This window comes from Gorilla gorilla, chromosome 3 (assembly GCF_029281585.2).
Source record: "Gorilla gorilla gorilla isolate KB3781 chromosome 3, NHGRI_mGorGor1-v2.1_pri, whole genome shotgun sequence".
In the NCBI taxonomy this organism is placed as follows: Eukaryota; Metazoa; Chordata; class Mammalia; order Primates; family Hominidae; genus Gorilla; species Gorilla gorilla.
This window is the reverse complement of record NC_073227.2, coordinates 168,763,982-168,790,586: the sequence shown is the minus strand read 5'-3', so window position 1 is coordinate 168,790,586 and position 26,605 is coordinate 168,763,982. Positions and strand designations below refer to the sequence as shown.

General features: G+C 43.7%; 1 protein-coding gene across 2 annotated transcripts in view; it reads right to left on the bottom strand.

Moving 5' to 3' along the window:
- Positions 1–22,552, bottom strand: part of ARHGAP10 (Rho GTPase activating protein 10) — a 343,170-nt gene extending 320,618 nt beyond the window's left edge. The window contains exon 1 of one of the 2 annotated variants that reach the window (XM_019025986.3): positions 22,125–22,552. In XM_019025986.3, the coding sequence (XP_018881531.3) occupies positions 22,125–22,278 (154 nt within the window). In that variant the 5' untranslated portion in view covers positions 22,279–22,552. The remainder of the gene's footprint in view (positions 1–22,124) is intronic. The other variant, XM_055384931.2, reaches the window with a different exon arrangement.
- Between the last annotated feature and the right edge of the window lie 4,053 nt (positions 22,553–26,605).

Sequence of the window (26,605 nt, the reverse complement as noted above, 5' to 3'; positions counted from 1 at the left end):
CCAAAGGAACTAAATTTCTAACAACCCCCACTGAGCTTTTCTTTCTATCTGGAGGCAGTTTGGAGCCCTCAGTAGTTTTGAACACTATCCCAACTGTGCCCCAGAACACTGACTTTTTCTAAGCCTGTCTTAACGTTCTGAAGTTTCATCAATTCAACTAAGGCCAAAACAGCTTTCTAGCCCCTTTCACCTCCTGTGCATTAAGATTTTGATCATTTTCATCAAAGTACTCAGCAGGAATTTGCAAGAGGAACTACAATAGCAACAAATGGTATGGAGTTACTTACAAAAGGCATCGTATGCCTTATGTAAATGACACCTGGAAACAGAACAAGAATTAAAGGCCCTGAATTCCCTCAACTTGCATCTGCTTCTTAGCTTAACCTAAACATTCTAGACTTCTGGGACTTCCAACCCAAACATTCCAGGAGCCAGATGGGTACTGACTCAGTGCCTATGAGCAAGGCACTGTTCTAGACACTGCTGGAGGACGAAAGACAGACACTGCCCTCAGTAAGCCAGGAGTTTACTGGAACCTGGAACACAGGCAAGGTGAGGGGTATCAGAGTTTTTAGGAACGTTAGGTCTTTCTTAGAACGAGTAGTAGCAGATGAATGGAAGCCCCAAACTATGAAATAATGTCACATCATCTTTGCTCAATTTGTTAATCTCTCTAACCACAAATTAAGCATCAAGAGGAAGGACTCTCATACATGTGGAATTATTAAACGGTGCAGCCTCAATACTCTCTCACTCTCATCCCAATGTAAATTTTCAACATTCATGAATACGTGAGCATCATGAAAATAGTTTCGAAAGGGGAAAAAAATCATTCTCTCAAATATAATTTTCTCATTTACTGGTTCATTTCCTTAATTACTTGTTCACTGCAAACAAACATAAGAAAATTGACTTCAGGCCAGGGGCAGTGGCTCACGCCTGTAATCCCAGCACTCTGGGAGGCTGAGGCAGGCAGATCACCTGAGGTCAGGAGTTCAAGACCAACCTGGCCAACATGGTGAAACTCCATCTCCACTAAAAAAAAAAAAAATACCAAAAAATTAGCCAGGTACGGTGGTGCACACCTGTAGCCCCAGCTACTCAGGAGGCTGAGGCAGGAGAATCGCTTGAACCCAGGAGGCAGAGGTTGTAGTGAGCCGAGATCACATCACTGTACTCCAGCCTGGACAACAGACTGTGTCTCAAAAAAAAAAAAAAAAAAGAAAAGAAAAGAAAATTGACTTCAGAGTAAACCCAACACTAGAAATGAACTTCCTGAACTGACAGGACAGAGCAGATATATCTAAGTGGCCGCTGCAGGCATGTTTCATGTTTCCTTATCTATGGTGTAAGAAGGTTGGACATTCCTTCCAGCTCCAACACAGCAGTCAGGAGACGAGTTTTATTTCCAGCTTTCCATACGCAAATTGAGTTTTACTAAATTCAGTATTTACTGGCTAAACTCTGAAATGTTTTAAAATTGACTACAGTGTCTTCACTGATACTATTACTTTGCCATATGACTTTGGACAAAATTCTTAACCTTCTGGGTAGCAGGCTCCTCATAGGTGAATCTGGAGAAAATTTACTTCAGATTAAATACATTGAGAATACCATCACCAAAGAGAATAAAAATACCTCTAAAAATAAAAGGAATGGCTATTATTTGGGAAGAAAATAAAATGGCAACACAGGCATGAGATAAGCAGCAAATTTAATCAAAGGCCCAGATCAGCATTAATAGTAAAGCAGGCCAGGTGCAGCAGCTCACGCCTGTAATCCCAGCACTTTGGGAGGCCAAGGTGGGAGGATCACTTGAGGTCAGGAATTTGAGACCAGCCTGGCCAACATGGCAAAACTCCGTCTCTACTAAAATACAGAAATCAGCCAGGCATGGCGGCGCACACCTGTAATTCCAGCTACTCGGGAGGCTGAGGCACAAGAATCACTTGAGCCCAGGAGGTGGAGGTTGCAGTGAGCCAAGATCGTGCCAGCCTAAGCAACAAATGAGACCCCGTCACCAAAAAAAAAAAAAAGATCAAACTGTGAGTACAAATTAAACCTGTGTACCCTCTATTAAATCATTAACAGTAACATTACTTTTTAAAGTCTGCTTTGTTTAAAACCAAACAACAGCGTTTTTTTCAATTTTTTGTAATGCAAATAAAATAGCACAGCCACTATTCCAGATTATATAAAAATGACTTTCTTTCCTATAACTTTTAATAGCTTCAAGGAAGTTTCTATCACTTGATAGAAAATTTTTAATTTCCCGAAAGTAAGCTTTGCAGACATTACAACCCCACGACTTTACACAAGATAACACCCCAAATCAGATCTGTGAAATACTATATCAATGACAATAATGCATGCTCTTCTATAATACTAAAGGCTTGGCCGGGCGTTGTGGCTCATGCCTGTAATTCCAGCACTTTGGGAGGCCAAGGCAGGCAGATCATGAGGTTAGGAGATCAAGACCATCCTGGCCAATATGGTGAAACCCTGTCTCTACTAAAAATACAAAATTAGCTGGGTGTGGTGGCGCACGCCTGTAGTCCTAGCTACTCAGGAGGCTGAGGCAGGAGAATTGCTTGAACCTGGGAGTCAGAGGTGGCAGTGAGTCGAGATTACGCCACTGCACTCCAAACCTGACGGCAGAGCGACACTCCATCTTAAAAAAAAAAAAAAAAACTAAAGGCTTCAGAAAGTGTATAACTTGCAGGAGCCTCAGCTTCCTAGGTGAGTACCCTTGGGCAAATGTCAACCTCTCTAAACCCACGTTCTTAAATTGCAAAATGGCAATCATTACGAGATTAACTATCAGAGGACTGCTGTGAGAAATGCTAACTCCTATGAAAACACTTGGCACAGTCTCTGAAACACAAGTGCTCCAAAAAAAGCAAAAAAAAGGCCAGGTGCAGTGGCTCACACCTGTAATCCCAGTACTTTAGGGGGCCGGAGGTAGGCACATCACTTGAGGCCAGGAGTTCGAGACCAGCCTGGCCAACATGGTGAAACCCCATCTCTACTAAAAATACAAAAAAACTGGCCAGGCGTGGTAGCATGCGCCTGTCATCCCAGCTACTCAGGAGGCTGAGACAGGAGAATTGCTTGAACCCGGGAGGCGGAGGTTGCAGTGAGCCGAGATCACGCCACCGCACCCTGGCCTGGGTGGAAGAACAAGACTCTGTCTCAAAAAAAAAAAAAAAAACAACAACTATTATCTACTCCTACTACAAACACCACCATTATTATCATTAATTCCAGTAAACTTGTTTTAGTACTTCTCAGATAATGTTTAACAATAGCTAAACTTATATATCAGGCCAATTAAAATCTAACATCTCTAATCTAAAACAAGTGATCTACTCATTGTTTGTTTTTTTTGTTTTTGGTTTTGAGGTGGCATCTCACTCGGTTGCCCAGGCTGGAGTGCAGTGGCCAGATCTGGGCTCACTGCAACCTCTGCCTTCCGGGTTCAAGAGATTCTCCTGCCTCAGCCTCTCAAGTAGATGGGACTATAGGCACGCGCCATCACACCCGGCTAATTTTTATATTTTTTAGCAGAGATGGGGTTTCACCATGTTGATCAGGCTGGTCTCCAACTCCTGACCTCACGCGACCTGCCCACAATGAGCCCACCAAAGCTCATTGTTTTAAATTGAAGATATTTTATGGCCGGGCACAGGTGGCTCACGCCTGTAATCCCAGCACTTTGGGAGGCTGAGGCAGGTGGATCACGAGGTCAGGAGTTTGATGCCAGCCTGGCCAATATGGTGAAACCCCATCTCTACTAAAAAATACAAAAATTAGCCAGGCGTGGTGATGCGTGACTATAGTCCCAGCTACTCAGGAGGCTGAGGCAGGAGAATCGCTTGAACCCAGGAGGCGGAGGTTGCAGTGAGCTGAGATCACGCCACTGCACTCCAGCCTGGGTTACAGAGTGAGATTATAACCCCCCCCAAAAAAAAAAAAAAAGATATTTTATATGTACTTACATTTAAGCAAATCCAACACAAAAATGGATATTAATGCACACAAAACAAATAGGTTGGGTGATGACTATTCCCTTTAAAGAAATCATCACCAATCCCTCTTAATTTAGTTATATGTAAACTACGATTAGATTATGCACAGACAAACACAATGCACACACACAAAGCTGAATTATGTATTAATCCCGTTCCATTCTTTCTTCCTAATGTACACTCTGACTTTTGGTATGCATTCATTAAACTGACGCCACAGTCAGAAAGAAATTAAACACCTCCCTTCATTCTAGGTGACCCTCCAACACCTTCCAAGGGTCAAATGCTCCCTGATGCATTCACTTCCACCATGGTACCAACTCCCTCTCCACTCCTTTCCATTTTGTTCTCACTGCATACATTAAACCGAGGAACTGTGTTGACTCAAAACTACACCTTCAAATTTAAAGCTTTTGGAATGAAAATTTTAAGGTCAAAAAATACAAAGGTCTTTACAAAGTTGCCTCTTTGTTTTCTGGACAAAGAAGCACTTTTTAAAATCTTTTTGTTCTTTGCTTGTCAAGATAAATCAGTCCTGCCACACTCAGGTAAACACTGCCAAAAAGCACTCAACCATCTTATTGCAAACAAAACACTGTTCGCTGTGGTTAAGTGATACATTCTGTTTCTGGATACATGGCTGTTCATCAACAGGTTAATTTGCATAGCCATTCAAGCCTTTTAGACGGTATCAATTAAGCCACAACAGTCGATTCTAAAAGATTTCAGAGTTTACATAACAAATATTTAGTTTGACCGTCTCAGTTCTCTTATTGCAATGAACAGAAAATAGTGCAAATAGCTACCTACTGTCAAACCCTTACGTTGGATTTTATCCTGCATACACAACAAACTCGAAAGATGGAAAATATTTCCAGAGACTATAATACAGCTTCAGAAGAAAATAATTTAGACAACTTTTCTAGATGCTTAAAGGATTTCTCAATTGATTTCAAATTTAAAATTAAATCAAGAACATACAAAATTAGAAAATACATATGTTCTAATTTCCATTCAAGAAATGTCTTCTTTGTTTAAAGGTAAAAAGAATGTAAAATTATTCAATCCATTCTGCTGGATGAATGATACCCACAAAAATTAGTTTTTCTTAACATTGCTTTGTTTCTTCAAAAATAAATAGGAGAACTATCAGTGTCAGAAATTTAAATTAAGCCAGTAAACTGCTATTTAATTCTTTAAATATTTTCTTGGCCTACAGCAAGCTAAGGTGTTATAAATATTAAGTATTTTAATCTACATTTTTTCCTCTGGTCAGGGGTTCTATTATAAGGCATAGATACCTCACTGTGCCAACAACCTTGTCCTTGTATCCAGGCAAGCTACAGGAATCACAGTCTTCATTTCCACCCTCTCGCCAATTTCATCTCTCTCACCTCCTCTATTATGGTTAAAATTAATCAACCAAGCAACGGGGAAAAAAATAGAAGGCATACTTATTTTGACTCACTGTTTTCATATAGTCCTCATTTGTTTTGCCATGTGCAGTCCCTAGGCCCAGATCAAAATAGGTCTAATAAAGTGAGTTTCAAAAGTAAAAGTTATCTTATGTATAGGACATCAGCTTTCTTTTTTTAAGACACAGGGTCTCACTCTGCTGCCCAGGCTGGAATACAGTGGCATGATCACAGCTCACTGCAGCATCAATCTCCCGGGTTCAAGCAATCCTCCCCCCTCAGCCTCCCAAGTAGCTAGGACTACAGGTGTGTGCCCCTACGCCCCCAACCCTGTTTTTAGAAATAGGGTCTATGTTGCCCAGGCTGGTCTCAAACTCCTAACCTTAAGCAATCCTCCTGCCTCAGCCTCCCAAATTGCTGGAATTACAGGCCTGAGCCACAGTGCCCAGCCTATCTACTGCTTTTTGTGTGTTTAATGTACATAACTTGATGTGTTTGCAGATAAGCATACACCTGTGAAACCATCAAGCCACCATCATTATCAATGCTATCACATCCAAAAGTTTCCTCCCACTCCCTGTATCATTTTGTTTTTGTTTTCTTTTCCCTTTGCGGAAAGAGCACTTAATATAAGATCTACCCTCTTAGGAAAATTGTTAAGTATACAATATTGTTAATCATATGCTCTATATTATACAGATCTCCAGATCTTATTTTCTAAAACTAAAACTTGGTACAAGACATCAGCTTTTTTTACTAGTTTCTATACCCTTTGTTGTGAGCTGTGGCATTCTGTCCGAGCAATCACTTGCTGCCCACTTCTTCACCCGACTGGTAGGCACATGATTCAGGCTGGCCAAAGTACAACATCCACCACATCTCAGTGACTGGTCTATGCCGGGCAAGTGACCCAGGACCGATAAGGCCTTTACGTAGAGCAACCACAGGTCCAGGTGTACTTGTAGCAATTCCAGTTCATGGTTATTGTCTTAGCATAACTGTACTTCTCAAGAGTATCTGGGTTTAGATTACATGGGCTCCGTATCTCTAAGGCAGAGTTTCTCAACCTCAGCACTACGAACATTTGGGGCTGGATCATTCTTCATTGTAGGGGAGCTGTCCTGTGCACTGCAGGGTGTTTAGCAGCATCACTGGCCTCTGCCCGCTAGAAATCATAGCATCTCCCTAAAGTAACAACCAAAATTGTCTCTAGACAGTCAAAATCACCCATTTGAGAACCACTGGTCTAGAGAAAAAGAGTCAGTATTCTCTGGAATTCCCAGTGCAGTAAGAAAGGTCTTTAGTCTTCAGTCTTCACCCACAAGCCAAAATTCCTTTTTTTTTTCTTTTGCTTCAACAAGGTTTTAGTCTGATTCCTCTCACTGGCAGCTGAAATAAATGAGCATCCATAGTATTTTTATAACAATAATCTGAAGAAAGGGGAAGAAAAGGTTCAGATTAATTTTTGAACTCTATCCTTTCCACAAAAAAACAGGACACCAACTCTAGCTCTAGAAACACACGCAAAGAACTTCTCCACTCATATCCTCCCTCTGAAGCATCTGAAGGTCTCCACACTCCACATCCCTGAAGAGATGCTGTGTGGCCACCTCCACGGCGGTCAGGGTGTCCAGCCCTGAAGGGAAGACAAGGGCTATCTGCATACCACCCACTGATGGGTATCTTTTGTAAGCATTTATTTCTTCTAGGCATTGTTTCTTAAACTAGGTTGAACCTAAGTAGTTTGCTAGAAAACAGCAAGAGAAGATATTTTTAGATAATAGATAATTATTCCATTTTTAACTCTTACAATTTCTATTCCTCCTCTTCTCTTGGACAAAGAGGCAGACACTTGGAAGTCCTACAATCTTCCCAGGTGCTGCCAGAGGCATTTTATTCCCTGTAGACATCCAAAGAGAATCAGCATGACTCCGGTGAGATAAAAGAGAAAATCGGTTTTAATACTTTGGGGGGAAAAAAAAAAAAAGATGAAGGACCGTTTGGGTCTTTTAAGTGCAACAGAACAAAGTGTGAAATAAAGCCTGAAACAGCGGCCTTTCTTGGTATCATGAGGGTTGTTTACCCAAACATTTAACTCCTTTTTCTCCCCTAACCCCACTACCTCTTCTCAGCTTAACATCTATATGCCATCCCACTCAGTTCAAACAGACTATGAGGAAAACCACTCTTACAAGTCATGTAGTATTAATATCAACCAGAAAAAGAATGTGGTGGGGGAGAGATTAAAACAGAATTACTGAATCTTGTCATCTACCTCAGGGAAAATAAATCCATCAGTTGACAGTTTCCTCAATGTCCTGCCATAAATCTACAATTTGAGTGTGTAGACATCATTTACCATCTCCTCTGTATGAAACAGGTGAAAGGTATGCCCTCCCACCACTTCTTCACCTAGAATATGAATCCCACCTTCTATATTAAGAAGCACGCTGCCAGGCACGGTGGCTCACACCTACAATCCCAGCACTTTGGGAAGCTGAGGTGGGCGGATCAGCTGAGGTCAGGAGTTCAAGACCAGCCTGGCCAACATGGTGAAACCCCATCTCTACTAAAAATACAAAAATTAACGGGGCGTGGTGGCAAGCGAGCTACTCAGGAGGCTGAGACAGGAGAATCACTTGAACTCAGGAGGTGGAGGTTGCAGTGAGCCAAGATCGCGCCGCTGCATTCCAGCCTGGGCAAAGAGCAAAACTCCATCTCAAAAAAAAAAAAAAAAAAAAGCAGGCCTGGCGCAGTGACTCATACCTGTAATTCCAGCACTTTGGGAGGCCGAGGCGGGCGGATCACAAGGTTAAGAGATCAAGACCATCCTGGCCAACATGGTGAAACCTCGTCTCTACTAAAAATACAAAAATTAGCTGGGCATGGTGGTGCATGCCTGTAGTCCCAGCTACTCGGGAGGCTGAGGCAGAAGAATCGCTTTAACCCAGGAGGCAGAGGATGCAGTGAGCCAAGATCACGCCACAGCACTCCAGCCTGGCGACAGAGTGAGACTCTGTCTCAAAATAATTAAATAAATAAATAAGCACTTTGTGGCAGGGCACGGTGCCTCACGCCTGTAATCCCAGCACTTTGGGAGGCTGAGGCGGGAAGATCACGAGGTCAGGAGTTCGAGATAAGCCTGACCAACACGGTGAAACCCCATCTCTACTAAAAAGATGCAAAAAATTAGCCAGGTGTGGTGGTGCATGCCTATAATCCCAGCTACTCAGGAGGCTGAGGCAGGAGAATCGCTTGAACCTGGGAGGTGGAGGTTGCAGTGAACCGAGATCACGCCACTGCACTCCAGCCTACGCAACAAGAGCGAAACTCCATCTCAAAAAAAAAAAAAGGCCGGGCACAGTGGCTCACACCTGTAATCCCAGCACTTTGGGAGGCCGAGGCGGGCAGATCACGAGGTCAGGAGATGGAGACCATCCTGGCTAACACGGTGAAACCCCGTCTCTACTAAAAATACAAAAAATTAGCAGGGCGTGGTTGTGGGCGCCTGTAGTCCCAGCTACTCGGGAGGCTGAGGCAGGAGAATGGCGTGAACCTAGGAGGCGGAGCTTGCAGTGAGCTGAGATTGCCCACTGCACTCCAGCCTGGGTGACAGAGCAAGACTCCGTCTCAAAACAAACAAACAAAAAAAAAACCACTTTGTGCTCTGAGATGGACCCCTGAATCTTCCATCTCCTCCTCTCCCACTGACCACGTAATTTGGGTCTACAGCCACACCACCCTGAACACATTCAACCCTGTCTGATCTCAGAAGCTAAGCAGGGTCAAGCCTGCTTGAAGGCAGGGTTGAATGTTTTGAAGTATTTGGATGGCAGGCCAAATAATTTAGGAGAGCTATCCATACCCAAGCTCACTGACTTTCCTCACACTCCCTTCTCAGCCCTCCGCAAGCAGGCTCCCAGTTCTGCTTGGCCACCTAAACTACTCTCCCACTATTACCAATGACAGTGTGTGGCCAACACAATGTCACCTTGACTCAAGCTACTTGACCTCTCTGTGGCATGGCCTTGTCTACTCCCTCCTGCTTTCTGAACACTCTTTCTCCTTGGCTTTTGAGACCCTCTCCTGGTTTTCCATCTCTCTGTCAACGGCTACTGTTTCTCAGATTTCAAGTTCTTACACCTACCCCTTAAAAGATGGAGTTCCTCCGGATTTGCCCTGACCCTCTCCCTGCCTTCTCCCTCTACATTCTCTCTCGGCAGCCTCGGTATTCAGCTGCATGGCATCGTTTCCCATCCATACGGTGTGTCTCCAGAATCTTTATCTCCAGCTGTATTCCCCATTCCTGAAATACACACCCATAAAAGAAACACACTACTGAACATGTCTCCTGGCTACTAGGAAATACCTTGGCCTCCACATCCAAAACCAAAAACTCATCCTCTCTCCCACAAAAGCTGCTGCTGTGGCAGGACCTCAGTGAACTGCACTCACCAGCCCACATCAGAACCAGAGGTGTCAGGGCAGCCCCCACACCCAATCACCCCCTATAGCCTGCAGCTGCTAAGTCCTGACTCCTCTTCTGCCACCAAAGTCTCTGGCCTGGATGACTCACCCCCCAACCTCCAGTCCTGCTTTCCTCCGATTCATTTGCACAACTGCACTCCGAGAAAGCTTTCTACAACAATTCAACTCACACCACTCCCCTACACAAAACTTTTCGATCACTTCCTACTGTCCTTAGAGTAAAGCCCTCAACCTGCTTTCCAAGGGCCTTCTTGACCCTCCCCCACCCCCTCGACAGCACCATTCTTATCCTCAATGCAGATTCCCTGGCCCACCTGAGCACCATTTTTCCATCCACAGGATGTGCTCTCTCTGACCTTTCAGATGCATTTTCCCTGCACTTGGAGAATACTTCTTCCCCACTCTCAGCAGGGAAAGCTCTGATCCCTCCTTTTGGTCTCAGCCTAGAAGTTTTATTTTCTTGAAGTCTTCTTGGAACCCCCAAACTAGGTAGTCCTGTTAACTACAGTCATCGCATCCCATACTGATTCAACAATGTGAATGTAATTGCTTTTTAAATAAATTTGCTGTCTCCTGCACTAGAACTCTTCTGCACAAATATACACGTTTCTTCTCACAAACCTCTAGCAACTAGCCCACCACAGCTAGAGTTCAGTGACAAGATGACACCACTCCACCACTGTCATAAATAAGGTTGTTCTAGTGATGACTGAATATATTTTTAATTTTTTTTCTACGCCTAGCAAACACAGAGAGAGTTCACTATGGTTCAGGCAATTTTTCTAAGTACTTTAAAAATAATTTAAGCCTTGCAACATTTTAAACATGTAACTATTATCCACTTTATTTATTTATGTATTTATTTATTTTTTTGAGAAGGAGTTTCACTCTTGTTGCCCAGGCTGGAGTGCAATGGCGCAATCTTGGCTCACTGCAACCTCTGCCTCCCGGATTCAAGCGATTCTCCTGCCTCAGCCTCCAGAGTAGCTGGGATTACAGGCATGCACCACCATGCCCAGTTAATTTTATATTTTTAGTAGAGATGTGGTTTCTCCATGTTTGTCAGGCTGGTCTCCAACTCCCGACCTCAGGTGATCCGCCCGCCTCAGCCTCCCAAAGTGCTGGAATTACAGGCGTGCACCACTGTGCCCAGCTGACTATTATCCACATTTTACAGAGGAGGAAATCAAGGCACAGAGAAGTTAAACAACTTGCCCAAGGTCACACAGTAAGTAAACCTGGTTTCAAAGACCTATCTATTTTAGTATGTTTGCTGTGCTGCCTTTGATTCGCATTTCACAAAATAAAAACAAAACTATCGGCTGGGCGCGGTGGCTTATACCTGTAATCCCAGCACTTTGAGAGGCTGAGGCGGGTGGATCACGAGGTCAGGCATTCGAGACCACCCTGGTCAACATGGCGAAACCCCATCTCCACTAAAAATACACAAAAATAGCCAGGCATGGTGGTGCACGCCTGTAATCCCAGCTACTCGGGAGGTTGAGGCAGGAGAATTGCTTGAACCCAGGAGGCGGAGGTTGCAGTGAGCCGAGATCACGCCACAGCACTGCAGCCTGGGTGACAGAGTGAGACTGTCTCCAAAAATAAAAATTAAAAAAAAAAAAAAAACTATCTGTCAGTATGGCAGAGAATCTGCCCGATTCTCAAATAAATGTAATGTCATGTCAAGGACACTGTATTCCCTTGTACTTCTGGCTTTGTCCCCAAAACTTTAAAAAAAAAAAAAAAAAGGCTTTCAGTAATACATCAGATTTCAACACTATTATGGATGATTTCTCCTATGTATAAATGAGAGGCCTATATTTAGCTCTGTGCTTCAAAATATGGTTAGATTGGAAGAAAAAAACATGCTCTGGGCACGGTGGCTCATGCCTGTGATCCCAGGACTTTGGGAGGCCGAGAGAGGCGGATCACTGAGGTCAGGAGTTCAAGACCAGCCTGGCCAACATGGTGAAACCCCATCTCTACTAAAAATACAAAAAAATTAGCCAGGCGTGGTGGCAGGATGCCTATAATCCCAGCTACTCGGGATGCTGGGGCAGGAGAATCGCTTGAACCTGGGAGGCAGAGGTTGCAGTGAGCCGAGATTATGCCATTGCACTCCAGCCTGAGCTACAAGAGCGAGACTCCATCTCAAAAAAAAAAAAAAAAAAAAAAAAGTGTTCACAGACTATTTCTCCTGTAACTATGGGTAAAGCCACAACTGTGCTCAAGTTCAACCAAAGGAAAATAGTTATTTTAATAATAATAATAAAAATAATAGGCACCTACCATAGCCAAGCAGAGTCCTAAGATCTTTTAATATGTAATGTGAGGATTAAATACCACCACCAGTGAGGCAGAGTTCTTACTAGGGCCATTTTACTAATAAAGAAAAATGTAGGCACTGAAGGCTTAAATAACTTGCCCAAAGTCACACAGGTAATAAACGGTGAGGCCAACTTTACAGTCAGAAAAGAAAGCACTCATTTTTTAAGAGACCATTCCACATCCTGTATTCTGACCTGAGGTGACACTGCTGTGGCCACATTGAGTTCTTCCAGCCACACACCTCACCATGACTTGCCACCAAGAGTGAGGGTAGAAGGTGCCTGTGGGTAAACAAGTCAACAAGTCAGGAGAAATCACACTCACCGTTGAAATATTAAGTGGCACTGGATTAATGTCTTTCTGAGGAAACACAGGGAGGAAATTCTAGTTGGACCAGGGAGTCAGGCCTAGCTATGGCAGCAACTTGGGGTGTGACTCCAGTCCATCTCAGAGTTTACAGAGATGCCTGCCTTTAGAATGCAAAGCGCCTGGTGTTTTTCTGTGTGTGTGTGTGTGTGTGTAAAGAGAACGATATCAAGATGCCTGCCTTTAGAATGTAAAGTGTCTGGTGTTTTTCTGTGTGTGTGTGTGTGTGTGTGTGTGTGTGTGTGTGTGTGTGTGTGTTTATAAAGAAAACAATATCAAGGCCTTCTCAATAAAAAAGCATCCCCCTGGCAATTACATTCCTGTGTTAGGATAAGTAAGGGAAGCAGACCTGCCAGTGTTTGCTTTGGGGCTTACCACAAGATACCATCCAGTCCCTGCCTGAAAATAATGTTCATCTGCCCCAACTAGCTTGACAGTTACCAGAATTCTCCATGTACATTGTGTTTATACAAACATCATTTTTCTCTTTCTAATCAGAAGTCTAATTTCAATGAAGCAAAATGGCTTTTAAAGATTTTTTGTTTCTAACTCAAACCAGTTCTCATATAGTCCTGAGACACGAACTGGCTTACTCTGATTATCCATGCTGGGCTGGTAACAAAATATCAAAAAGAAAATGGGTTAAATGTCTTTAAGATTCATGGATTTATTAATTATTGACTGTTTTGAAAGCTAGTATCCTAAATTTATAAAACTAATTTCAATAAGGCTTTCATCATGAATATTCCCTAAATATATTTAGTTTTATCATCCAAAAAATGCATAGGTAGAAGGTACATCATCATAGAACATCAATTAACAAAGTCCTTTTAAATGTCACTTGTAGGAAAAAAAGGTTGAACTAAATGAAATAAAGTTACATACATCCAATTGGATGAATCTCACAAATATATTCAGAGGAAAAAAGGATAGGATGAAACCATTATATAAAGTCTAAACACATGCAAACACATTATATATTATTTATGGATGTGCCCAACTGTATCAAAATGCCTAGGAACAATAAACACCAGATCTGAGATAGGTCCTACCTCTTGGGGAAAAGAATGGGTATACAAGATGCTTTCATTAAGCTGGGGGGAGGGGGAAAAATAAATGAATGTTTATTGTGAGACTATCTTTTTATATTTCTAAAGTATCTCAAACTTTTCACAGGAAAAACAAGCCTAATACTAAAAGAATAAGTTAAAAGTTACTCTACTGAAGGGTAGGACAAGGAATGGGGAGGAAAAGAGGAAGGTGGAGATTGAGAGACAGAGTGGAGGTCTGTGTCTTGTAATGGATACTAAATCAACCCGACCTTGGAATGTCTATACTGCACTCATAATACAAATTAGCAATCAGCTTAAATTATAATAATGACCCCAGAGGGGTCTTAAAATTTAACAAAATTTAAATCAGTCATCATACTAAGGTAGAAAGAATATCCTAACTAGATCAAATGTACACACACTCTAGATGATCAAGATTGATTATCACTTCCCTAGCAGAAGACCACGGTTACACCCCTTTACAGAGACAGCTCATTACTGTGGTTCAGGGTTTTGGAGTTGAGACAAACCTAGGTTCACATTCCAGCTCCACCAATGACAAATTGTGATTTCGACAAGCTACTAATCTCTCTGAATTCACTGAGGTCAGGAGTTCAGGACCAGCCTGGCCAACATGGTGAAACTCCATCTCTACAAAAAATACAAAACTTAGCCAGGCCTGGTGGCACACACCTGTAATACTAGCTACAGGGTGTGTAGCTGAGGCTGAGGCAGGAAACTTGCTTGAACCTGGGAGGCGGAGGTTGCAGTGAGCCAAGATCACGCCACTGCACTCCAGCCTGGGCAACAGAGCAAGACTCTGTCTCCAAAAAAAAAAAAAAAAAAAAACAGTAACCCAGTAAGGCCAGACGCAGTGGCTCACACCTCTAATCCAGGACTTTTGGAGGCCGAGGCAGCTGGATCACCTGATGTCAGGAGTTCGAGACCAGCCTGGCCAATGTGGTGAAACCCCATCTCTACAAAAAATACAAAAATTAGCCGGCTGTGGTGGCAGGCGCCTGTAATCCCAGCTACTTGGGAGGCTGAGGCGGGAGAATCGCTTGAACCTGGCAGGCGGAGGTTGCAGTGAGCCAAGATCGCGCCATTGCACTCCAGCCTGGGCAACAAAAGCGAAACTCCGTCAAAAAAAAAAAAAAAAAAAAAAAAAAAGCCCAAGATATAAGGTGATAAACAGCTATTGAAGTCACAGAATTCAAAACAGCTTCTTTGGGAATTTGTCCAGAGCACTTTTGAGTATTCCGCTGTAGAGAACAGGATTACCTAACAGCTCTTAGGAAAATCCCTCTTAGGGATGTCTCTGGTTGTCTTCTTTTATTGTGAATTTACCATAGCAAATACAAGCTGTTAGGATTTCCAGCATGTCAGACGCTAGAAACCCTAATTTTGAGTTCACGTCCTCAAAAAGTATCTCTGTAATTTGAAGTATCTGAAGGCTGCAGTCACTCATATTGTCATGTCAATACCTTGAGATGAACTCTGTCATCAACTCTTCCTTATCAGTCACTTGGAGGAAAGGCCTGCTGCTGACTGCCTGAACCTCGACTATAGATTGCTTACTAGATTTGCAATGACCTTAGCAACACATTCTACTTTATCTTCAAATCTTTGTGAATCAAAAATAAATTCTAGAAAATATTTTCCCAAGATACCACTGAGCTCTGATTTGCCAATGTATTTTTTTTTTTTTTTGAGACAGAGTCTTGCTCTGTTGCCCAGGCTGGAGTGCAATGGCGTCATCTCAGCTCACTGCAACCTCCGTCTCCTGGATTCAAGCAACTCTCCTGCCTCGGCCTCCCGAGAAGCTAGGATTACAGGCGCCTGCCACCAGACCTGGCTAATTTTTTTTTGTATTTTTAGTAGAGATGGGGTTTCACCATGTTCTCCAGACTAGTCTTGAGCTCCTAACCTCAAGTGATCCACCCGCCTCGGCCTCCCAAAGTGCTAGGATTACAGACGTGAGCCACTGAGCCCAGCCACCAATGTGTTTTCAAGATTTTCCAGCATCCCGAACTACAATCAAAATTTGGAAGCCTTTCCAGGGTTTGACAATTTTGTCTCTCTTCTTGGTCACTGGTAATGGTGCTTTGGAGAAATATACTGTTAGGGGTAACAAACACTAAAAGGTTAGATACGTGGTCTAGGGTGCAGAACAGCTATTTTGAGGCAAGAACAGGGCCTTGATAATAAAATATATGCCTGTAATTTAGTTATGTCATCATAATTGTTAACCTTTGAGCACTTATACTAAATGCTTTACATGTATTAACAAATCCTACTTTTAATCCAATATAGTAGGTCGTATTATAATTTTTTTTTTTGGGAGGAGACAGAGTCTCGCTCAGTCGCCCAGGCTGGAGTGCAGTGACGCGATCTCTGCTCACTGCAAGCTCCACCTTCCGGGTCCACGCCATTCTCCTGCCTCAGCCTCCCGAGTAGCTGGGACTACAGGTGCCCACCACTACGCCCGGCTAATTTATTTTTTATTTTTAGTAGAGATGGGGTTTCACCGTGTTAGCCAGGATGGTCTCGATCTCCTGACCTCGTGATCCGCCCACCTCGGCCTCCCAAAGTGCTGGGATTATAGGCGTGAGCCACCACACCCAGCCCTACAATTTCTATTTTACTGACGAGAACACAGATATAGAAAAGCTAAGCAGCTTGAGCAAGGATCCCCTGTTAGCAGGTGGTTGAGCTTGGGTATGAACCCAGCCAGGCTAGTACCTCAGCTTATGCTCTTAATCTTCTATATTATATTCCATCAGCTATTTTAAAGATTAAACACAAAAATACCCTCCTCTGTGTATTCTTTATCCAAAAGTCTACAATGTACCCTAGTCCCCTCAAAAAAAAAAAAAAAAAAAAAAAACACAGCGACAAGGAGCTGGTCAAAGGAACCCCAGCAGATGGGAGGACAGAGAAAGGCAATGTGACAAAAAGACACTGAGAACATTAGATTGCTGACTGGCTAGTAAAAAATCTGTTCTAAATAACCATGGCTCAGCTGGTGGCCTGGTGGGAAGCTCTAAATAGGAACAACTCTAAATGGAGTCAAAGACCACCTGCAGTGAGTAAAGCATTTCAAGCTTTTCAAGCCTGTCTGGGTCCCCACCCTGGCTCAAGTCTGATTGTAATTATTTTCACAGCCGGTCTACATTCACACTGGAGACCAGCCACTGTAATAAAGCCCCAAGTGACAGTTGGACTTATCCCAGGTGATGCCCCAAATTGTAGGGGCTCTATGGTAACTTCTTCAAGGCAAAGAGTGTAGATGAGTATTCCTTTCCATTCGGGAAAAAATTACACTGCAATTTATTAACTTTTTAAAATAGCATTTTATTTTCTGTATCTCTCTAAATTCCACTTGATGGGAGCATAATCACAAAATTTACAATTTCACCACTTTATCAAAATTAGGCCATTAAGGCCAGGCGCAGTGGCTCACACCTGTAATCCCAGCACTTTGGGAGGCCGAGGTGGACAGATCACATGAGGCCAGGAGTTCAAGACCAAACACAGTGAAACCCTGTCTTTACAAAAAAAAAAAAAAAAAAAAAAAAAGTACAAAAATTAGCTGGGTATGGCGGCACGTGCCTGTAATCCCAGCTACTTGGGAGGCTAAGGCACAAGAATCACTTGAACCCGGGAGATGGAGGTTGCCCTGAGCCAAGATTGCGCCACTGCATTCCAGCCTAAGCAACAGGGCGAGACTCACATCTCAAACAAAATTTTAAAAATCTAAAAATATAATAAATAAAAAACCTAGGGCATTAAGTAGCAGAAAACCCAACTCAAAACTGTCTTATGTCATTTAACAAGACATTCAAAGCATAGAAAAACCCACAGGTCTCCCAACAGCACCAAGAACCCAGATTCAGTTAGCACACTATGCCACTTACCCTCAGGCCCAAGATAGTGGGTAGCAGTCCCAGGCATCATGAGAGAATACAGAAAAGTAGAAAACCATCTTTCTTCTAGTCTCCTATGACAAAAGGAAACCTCCCCCTGAAGTATCCAGACTTTCTGTCATGTCTCCTTGGCCAGAACTGGGATACAACCTCATTCTTATAATAATTACCAACCCAGAAAATGGGTTTATCATAACTGACTTATAGTTTCTTAACCCTGACTGCTTTAACAGTTCCCCCAGGTGATTTTATTGAGCAGCTACGATTAAGAACCACTGAGTTAGATTAATCAGAATTACCCTGAAATGCCTTCCCCTGAGTCATCTGAAAAGGATGCAGACATTTGAATGAAATCTGGATTGTCAGAGGGGAAAAGGAATGTTGGCTGAACCAGCAGTAGTGTCTACACAACCATTTTACATTTGTGTTTCAAAACACTTTCACACCATTTTATTTATTCCTCAAGGCTTTCTGTATCAGTCCCATTTTACAAAAAAAAAGGAAACCAAGGCTCAAGTTTACAAAATAGGAAAATTATTTTTAGTCTTCCAAATCTCAGTGGATTTAATGTAATGGCAACTTAAGAAATTTCCCCAAAAGAATATTTCTCTGAAACAGTAAACATAAAGACAGCCAAAGAGAACTTTTATGTTTTTCCTAAGAGGAACAAAGCAAAAACCATTAAAATGCCGAGGCTAGAAGTACCAAAACCAAGTCGGAAGACCTAAATTCTTGTCCAGGCTCTGCCACTAACAAGGCCCTTTACATCCTTTTCCATGCATGTTTAGTAACAGCAGACTCATTAATGAGGGCCCCTTCAGCTTCACACACACACACACACACACACACACACACACAGAGCTAGACAATTTAAGTTTACTACAGAGCATTTTATATCACTGTATTAGTGCTTAATAACTGTAAGGACTATTAGTTCTAAAAAATTTTCTCTAAAGAACAAGACACATTTTCTCAAGACTGCCTAACGTAAAATTTATGAGAAAAGCATATATGGTTTATTGCTGTTTCTGGCAACTGTGCTATCTACCTGTATGAATCATAAGCAACTGGAAACTACATAGACATCATGAAGGCTTACAAAAGTTTAAACTGCATTGAAAGAAGACACTGGTTATTTTAAGAAAAGAAAGTACTTTAAAAAGAAAACTAAAAAAGACATTTGAACAAAGAATTCATTGAATTGAGTGAATAATCTCCAAATCTACCACTAAAATGACTGGCTCTTCTCTCTGGAGTTCCTCCCCACCCCCAGCGCTATCTCCAACTTCACCCTACACACAAATGTGCAATACTGTCTCTAAACCATTTCTTTGCTATTATGTCAGCCTTCTGCTGAAAAGCCTTCAGTAACTCTCCACAAGATAAAGTCCACATTCCTAACCTTGTTTTTATGGCCCTCCATAATCTAAAACTGACCTCTCCATCCATCCCAGTCTACTACGCCCTGAAAAACCATCATTCCAGCCAAACTAGTCTCTTCAAACACTGCGAGTGTTCTGGTTTCTTCTGGTTTCCAATATGATAAGGTTCTACTCCTTATCACCAGTGAGTTCCAAAACTTTCACAAACCTCCTCCACTCTAACATACAAACCCTTGTCCCTGGAAAAGTTAGAATACTTGTCACTAAATGTTTAACCTTGTCACAGGTATGTGTCTATATCCTTTGTTTCTTCAAGAATTTAGCACAGTGCAGGAAGGAGTTCAAAAATGTTCCTTAGATTGAAGTAATTTCAACTACAGGACAGTAAACTCAAGGGCAAGGGCCTCTACCCCATTATAAATCTGTATCTAATTCCAGTATTTAGCAAATTGTAGGTGCTAAATATTTGCAGATTGCTATCTAATTGAATTCAGCAGTAAGCCTTCAGGTCGCATAGGCCTCAAAACTCTAAATATTTATGGAAGACTTCAAAGCGTCAAGACATCAAAATTACATATTGAAATCTTCCAAGAAGGTAATGCAAACAGGAGACACCGTGCAGGGCAATTAAAAATAGAAATCACTTAAATACACACTTCTCGAAATGCTCAAAAGGCCATTTCTGTAAAACAAAATTTAAAATATCTGGAAATATAAATAATCTGACCTAGTGGGTTTTATTCTTTCTGTAGATCCTCCACCCAATGTCATCCCTTGACTCTCTGATGTTATACAAAAGCTCAACTGGTTAGATGAACCATTTACCTAGACTGCAATTTCAAATAACCTCATCAAGCCATTTTCAAATGCTGCAGAACCTTATTAGTTCCCCTAAGAGGTAGACAGGGGAAGCTGGAGGCAAAAGAATAAGACCTGCTCAATTTTCCTATAGCCACGCCCTAACCAGTGAAGAAGAATTAAACTCAGGTCCCCTGACTTTAGTCCAAGGCTCTTAGTCTTTGATAGGAACTAGAAGTAAACTTTATGGAGCAAGCGGGAAAAGGCATGTGAGCTACAGCTGTGTTCCTGTCACCTTCTGGGAAAGAATTTAAACATAAATTCTTAATGAACATAACGAGAAAAAAAAGACACTTCCCAATTACTCTCAAAGCATGATTACAAGTTATGTTTCTTATGCTAAAGGACGAGAATCAAAATGAGTAAGATACCAATTCACAAATTCAAGAAAGTCTACAGTCTGGAGGAAAGCTGACATCTGGCCCCCCAGATGCACTGGCTGCTGCTGGAACCTAACGCCATGTGTCCTGATGGCAGGAAAGCTAATATGCTGTCACAGAAATAACTTTCTACCAGTGGCCAAACTGGCTTTGCCCTCTGCCTCTCTCCACACCTCTCTAGCTCCAGAGGGAACTACTACAACCAATGAGAGAGAAGGTACATCCCCCCCGGCCACTGACTCTGGTTAACATCAAGTTACAGAAAGAGTCCTCAGTCCTCATTCTCTCGTGTTCACTCTGCACCCCCGCTCCCAACTCCTCCTTTCTATGCTCACTCCTCCATATGTATAGCGCCCCCCTACTACCCACCCAACACACATACCAGATGCCAAGGGCCTGGAGAGCCCTCAACCAAATAAGCCCACTTGTCACATGTCCCAGAGTCCCATTTCTGATTCAAGCAGCAGAGACTTAAAAACAAAACAAAAAAACCCTAAGTGAGTCCCAGTCCTGATTTTGCAACACCAAAGAGGTCAGAGAACCAAAAGGAACCTTGGAGATCATCCAGAGAAGTTGAGTGACTTGCTTCCAAAATTACAGGGATGGCTCACTAAATTCTTCCCACAGAAATGTACTTCAACTTATTCATTAAATGCATATTTACTGTACCAGGCACCATGCTGGGTGCCCGAGACAGTATAATCAATATGTTTTAATCGCCCTTACTGAAAAATGGGGCGGGGCGCGGTAGGGAGAACAGTGAGATGGGGGATTTTCCCCAGAGGTGGTATCTACAAACAAATGTACAAGGGACGAATACCTAAGGCTGAGAATTACCGAACTGAGAATCTAGGTGAGTGATGAAGGCCCTAAGAACCCAGCCCCTCAAGGCTGGATACTGCCCAAGTCCCTGTCTGCTGTATGGACAGGTCTTTTAAAGGGGGAAAGGGGACATTCACCGCCATCCTCCGAAGGGGTTATGGATCCAAGGGATGGTCAGGCTGCCCAGCTCCTCACTGGAGCTAATTCCGCCCCATTTTCCAGTAGCATCACTAACTCAGTATTTCTGCATGAATTTTGGCCCCTTCTCTCCTAGAAAGACTCTCCTCAACTACACTAAAATACAGTTCTCTCTCCTGTATCTCGTGTCTTCTTCCGAGTTTAAGAGACAGAAGTTCAGGGGAGGAAGGCACCAAGCCTAACCGGGGTGGAATTCCCTATTTGCAAGCAGTGCCCGCCTGGGCTAGAGGGCAGACTGTCCGCTCACCCTTCCAAACCCCAATCTTTGAACCCTCCTCAGCACAGCAGGGGAGGAATGTGCGGAAGCAGCATAAAGCCAGGTGGAGTTTCTGGTTTGGCACGTGAAGGACCTGGAACAGGACTGTCGGGGAAGATCAGACAATGAGAGGGAAAAGGTGAAGCTTAAGGGGACTCTGGAAAACTCAACACTCCCGCAGGGTTTCAAAGAATCCCCAAGAAATTTCTTTTGAGAAGTCACAAAACAAAACTAGGCAAACAGATGCCTCGGTTTTGAAAGAGATTGTGAGTAGCTTTAGGCAGCAATGAAACCTGACTCCGGGCCAGGAGTGCCTAGGGTCGGTCCAGCGGAGCGCGCATTCAGCGAGGGGTGTTCGGCGGCGGCCAGGCGGGGCCCGCTGGCAGCTCGTTCCCGCCGCCGCAGAGCCGCAGGGGCGGGAATGGGGACTCGCCGCGCTGCCTCGAGGAGGAATGATTCCAGGGACCCCCCCGGGGTTCCGAGAGAGCTGGGCTGGTCCGGAATGAATTTCCCGTTCCTCTGGCTGCTGGCCCCGGACACAAGACCCTCCGTCTCCTGCCGAGAGAGGCTCCCCTCTCGCCTCGCCACGCCGCAGCCCGTCCGCGCCCGCGTCCCCGCTTACTTTTCGTCGCAGCGATGAGGTTCTTCCCGTCCTTAATGAGCTCTTTGATGAACTTGTTGGTCCTCTCGAGTTCCGCTTCGTGAGCGCGGATCCTCTCCCGGAACCACGGGCTGTCGAGGTAGCAGTCGCTGAACTCCAGGGGCTGCAGCCCCATGACGGCAGCGGTCGCTGCGCGGTGCGCACGGCCGCGCGTTCCTGCCCGAGCCGAGCTCCGAGGCCGCTGCCAGGTGCGGCGCCGCGCGTTCAGGGAGCACGGAGGAGCTAGCAGGCCCGGGCGCGCGGCGAGCGCGGCACGGACATGTCCCGTAGAGCCGAGTCCTGCGGCGCGGAGGAGCTGCCACCGAGACCAGCGCTAGCTGCGGCGCCCCAATCCCGGCAGCCCCCGCCGAGCTCTGAGCGCCCGCGGCCCCGCCCCGCCCGGCCCCCGCGCGGCAGACACTCCCCGAGGCGCCACCCGGCCGGGCCCGCGCTCCCGCTCGCCCCCTTCTCTTTCCTCCGCCTTCCTTCTTCCTCCCTTCCCTTCCCTGGACGCCTCTTCCTTCTCTTCCCCACGCGCAGCTGCCCCTCCTCTTCCTTCCGAGGCGTCCTGGGGCTAGAATTTCGCCCCGCGGCTCCCCTCCACCCCGGGCGCTCTCCCCTCCCCTTTGCTTGGGCTCCCGGGGCCGAGGTGACTCACAGTCGGCTCCCCGCTGCACGGAACCCGACCGGGACCGAGAAGGAGCGTCTTAATTGCAGTCGTTAGTCCCCGCAGGCGGGCGACATAACTCTGAAGTGGCTGCCTTGCAGGAGGAGATGATTAACTCATTTATCTCATTTATCCTGGGACGCCCCCAACCCCGAGCTGGGAACGAACTCGCACAGGGGGCTCTTTTCCTTATCCCGGTTCCTTTCCCAGTTTAAAGTGAGATGCGTGGTAAATCTCCGCTTGAGATCGAAGCCTTACAATGGCAAGAGCGTTTTCTTGGTGGCCCAGCAGCTCCTATTACACTTCTCTACGTATCCGCACTAAATGACTTAGTTGAAGAGAGAGGGCTGGCTAAACCACAGAAAAGTTGTTTCTGTTGTGTTCAGCACATTAAATTTGCTGGGGTAGGTAGAGACGATCTTTATTATTCTAAAAATAACCACCGGAAAACATGCCAGGTAACGTGTGGTTTTCACCGCGTGGGGGTGACGATCAATGAGAATTTATGTCAGTGCCCTCAAAAAGCCTATTTTGTGTGTTCTGAAACAACTCCAGTGTGTCCCAAAAAAAAGTTAGGCATTTTAAAGTATTGAAATGTATACCTTAGGCCGGACGTGGTGGCTCACGCCTGTAATCCCAACACTTTGGGAGACGGAGGCGGGTAGATCACCTGAGGTCAGGAGTTGGAGACCAGCCTGGCTAACATGGTGAAACCCCGTCTCTACTTAAAATACAAAAAGTACCCGGGTGCGGTGGCGCGTGCCTGTAGTCCCAGCTGAGGCAGGAGAATCGCTTGAACCCAGGAGGCGGAGGTTGCAGTGAGTCGTGATGGTGCCACTGCACTCCAGCCTGGGCGACAGAGCGAGACAATGTCTCAACAAAAAAAAAAAGTATTTCTTAAAACCACTAATAGTTCATTAGAGTAACGTTTCATAATCGCAATTTATTAAGCAATTATTATGTGCTGGGCACCCACTAGGAACTCCATACATCTACAAACTCGCAATATAGACTTACATGATGTGATGGTAATATTAACGAGAAACTTCAAAGTAATTCCTCAAGACGTTCAGACTCTCAGCTGGGTAATTAAGAATCTGTTTGGACAGCATGTTGTAGGAGGGTAACCCTCCGGAACAAGTTAAATAAGCCTCCTACTCAATAAGCCCTTTTGTTACAAAACAGCACCAGGAGTGCCTAACCCGCAGATAAACATTGTTACTCTAATGTCCATCCTCCAGAGAGTTCAAAGTGTTTTACAAATAACTTTTAGGCGGTGAAAGCTTCAGTTCCTACTAAAACCAGCAGGAGACTGGAGTCTACAGAAAAGAGAATGAAAGAGGCAAATAAAGGGGAAGAAAGACAAGAAGAGAAGGAGTGTAAACAAAAATGAGGGCCTTGCGAAACAGCCAAGCACTGACCACACTCAATCCTCAGAACAGAAACCCAAACCTTTTCTCATAGAGAGGCTGCTGACATTTCTTCAATATTGAACATGGAGGTTACTGTGTGACCCAGCAAGTCCACGCTTAGATATATACCCAAAAGAAATGAAAATATATGTCCACGCAAATGTTTACACACAAATATTCATAGCAGCATTATTCGTAATAGCCAAAAAGTAGAATCAACCAAAATGTCCTTCGTCAGCTGTGTAATGGATGCACAAAACGTTTGTCCATAAAATGAGATATTAATCTACAATAAAAAGGAATGAAGTACTGACACGTGCTACGGCACAATGAAAGGTGAAAACGTTATGCTAAGTAAAAGAACCCAGCTGCAAAAGGCCAATACTATCCATTTATATGAAATGTCCAAAACAGGTAAATCTATACAGGCAGAAAGATTAGTGGTTGCTAGAGGCTGGGGGATCGAGTGGAGGGTATATGTAGTCAGGAGTTTATTTTCAGGGTGATGAAAAATTATTAATATTTTTATTTTTCATAGAGATAGGGTCTCACTATGTTGCCCAGGCTTTTCTCAAACTCCTTAGTTCAAATGATGCTCCCACCTTGGTCTCCCAAATTGCTGGAGTTATGGGAGTGAGCTGCCAAGCCTGGCCGAAAACAATTTAAATTTACATTTTGGTAATGGTTGCACAATTCTGAATATACTCAAAATCACTTAATTGTATGTGTTAAATGGGTGGATTTCTTTTGGTCTGTGAAATATATCTCAATAAAAAAAATTTTTTAAGATGAACTACTCTAGAACTGCTTCTCCTTCTTTATCACATTAGACTTCAAGCCATAAAAACTCTGGTTTATTCAGTGTGCCCAGTTCTTTAGATATTTGGAGAAAAAAAGTTGTTTAAAACAATGTCAAAACATCATAAAAAATATTACTTATCACTTCACACACATGTACACCCAGTGTTAAAGAGCTAGTGAATATGAATCTTAATTCATTACCAAATAGGTCCACAATAATTACCATGAGTGGAGGGACCTGATTAATTTTGTTTTATTCAGCTATGCCTATGCAGTGTCTGGTATACAAGTGATCAGTAAATGTGGAATGAATAAGTATAACTAACTGAAGAGAAATCTCTGTACAGTGGACAGTGGAAAGATAGATATTTAGGAGTTCCAGCTCCAGCTTTACTACTTAACAGTTGTGCAACCTTAGCAAAGGTAATTTTCTGTAAACCTCAGACTTACCATCAGTGAAATGGAGATGATGACATTGCAGCTGCAGGTTGCTTGAGAAGATTTAATGAAATTGTGTTTGTAAAGTGCCTGCTGAAAATTATGATAATAATGAGACTCAAGGAAGAAGGAGGTGTGGAGGATGGGCTGAAGAGAGGGATGAGGGAGAGGAGGAGACAGATTACATTCCATCAATGTGGGAAAGATTTTCGGGGCAGGAGAGTCCTTAAATCATGGTTTTAAACCATGTAAGACAGAACTCAAGAAAAGTGGCCACAAAAGCAGATGCTACTGAGTTTCCAGGTTTCATCTTAATTAATCAATTATTCCCACAAATATTTACTGATCATTTATATGTATTAGGCACCATATTAGGTGCTCATGATGCAGCAGCACACAAAACAGTCCTCACTGTGCTTTTGGTCTCTGGGGGAGACTGGCCTTATCCCAGAAAAAAAGAAAAAGAAAAATCACACACATATATATCCAATTGAAAATTAAAGCACCATGCAGTTAAAGTGAAGGGTGTGTGAGAGATTATAATTGGAACACCTGATGGAGATTGGGGATGGGTCAAGGAAGGCCTCATTGAGGAAGTGATATGAAAATGATAATTTAATCAATGACCAGGAATATCAGTAGGAGTTAACTGTTAAATAGGGGTAGGAACAGAGTAGTACAGACATGGGACCAGCTTGTGCAGGCCCCTGAGATGGCACACTCAAGAGATGAACAGGTCGGGTGGCTGAAGCCCAGTGAGAGAGACTGGCTCACAACTATGCCAGGTGGTGGAGGATAGGCAGGGTCAGATGGTGCAGAGCCTCTAAGTCTTATTTAGGATTTGGGACTGTATCCCAACGCTGTTGGGAGCCTTTAAAGAGTTTTATGCATGTAGTAAAATGATCCGGATTGTGTTTTCTCTCTAGCTGCTGTGTGGAGAATGGAAATCCAGACAGAAGGTGGTTGGAGTTGTCTGGGCAAGAAATGGAATAGCTCAACCCTCCAAGGTGACCCTCCAAGGAAACAGCGAGAAATAGACAGAAATGAAGTATATTTTAGAAGGAGATTCTGGGACTTGACAATAGCCTGGATATTGGAAATGAGGAAGAAGGGGTCAGCGGTGGCCCCCAGGCTTGTGGCATGGT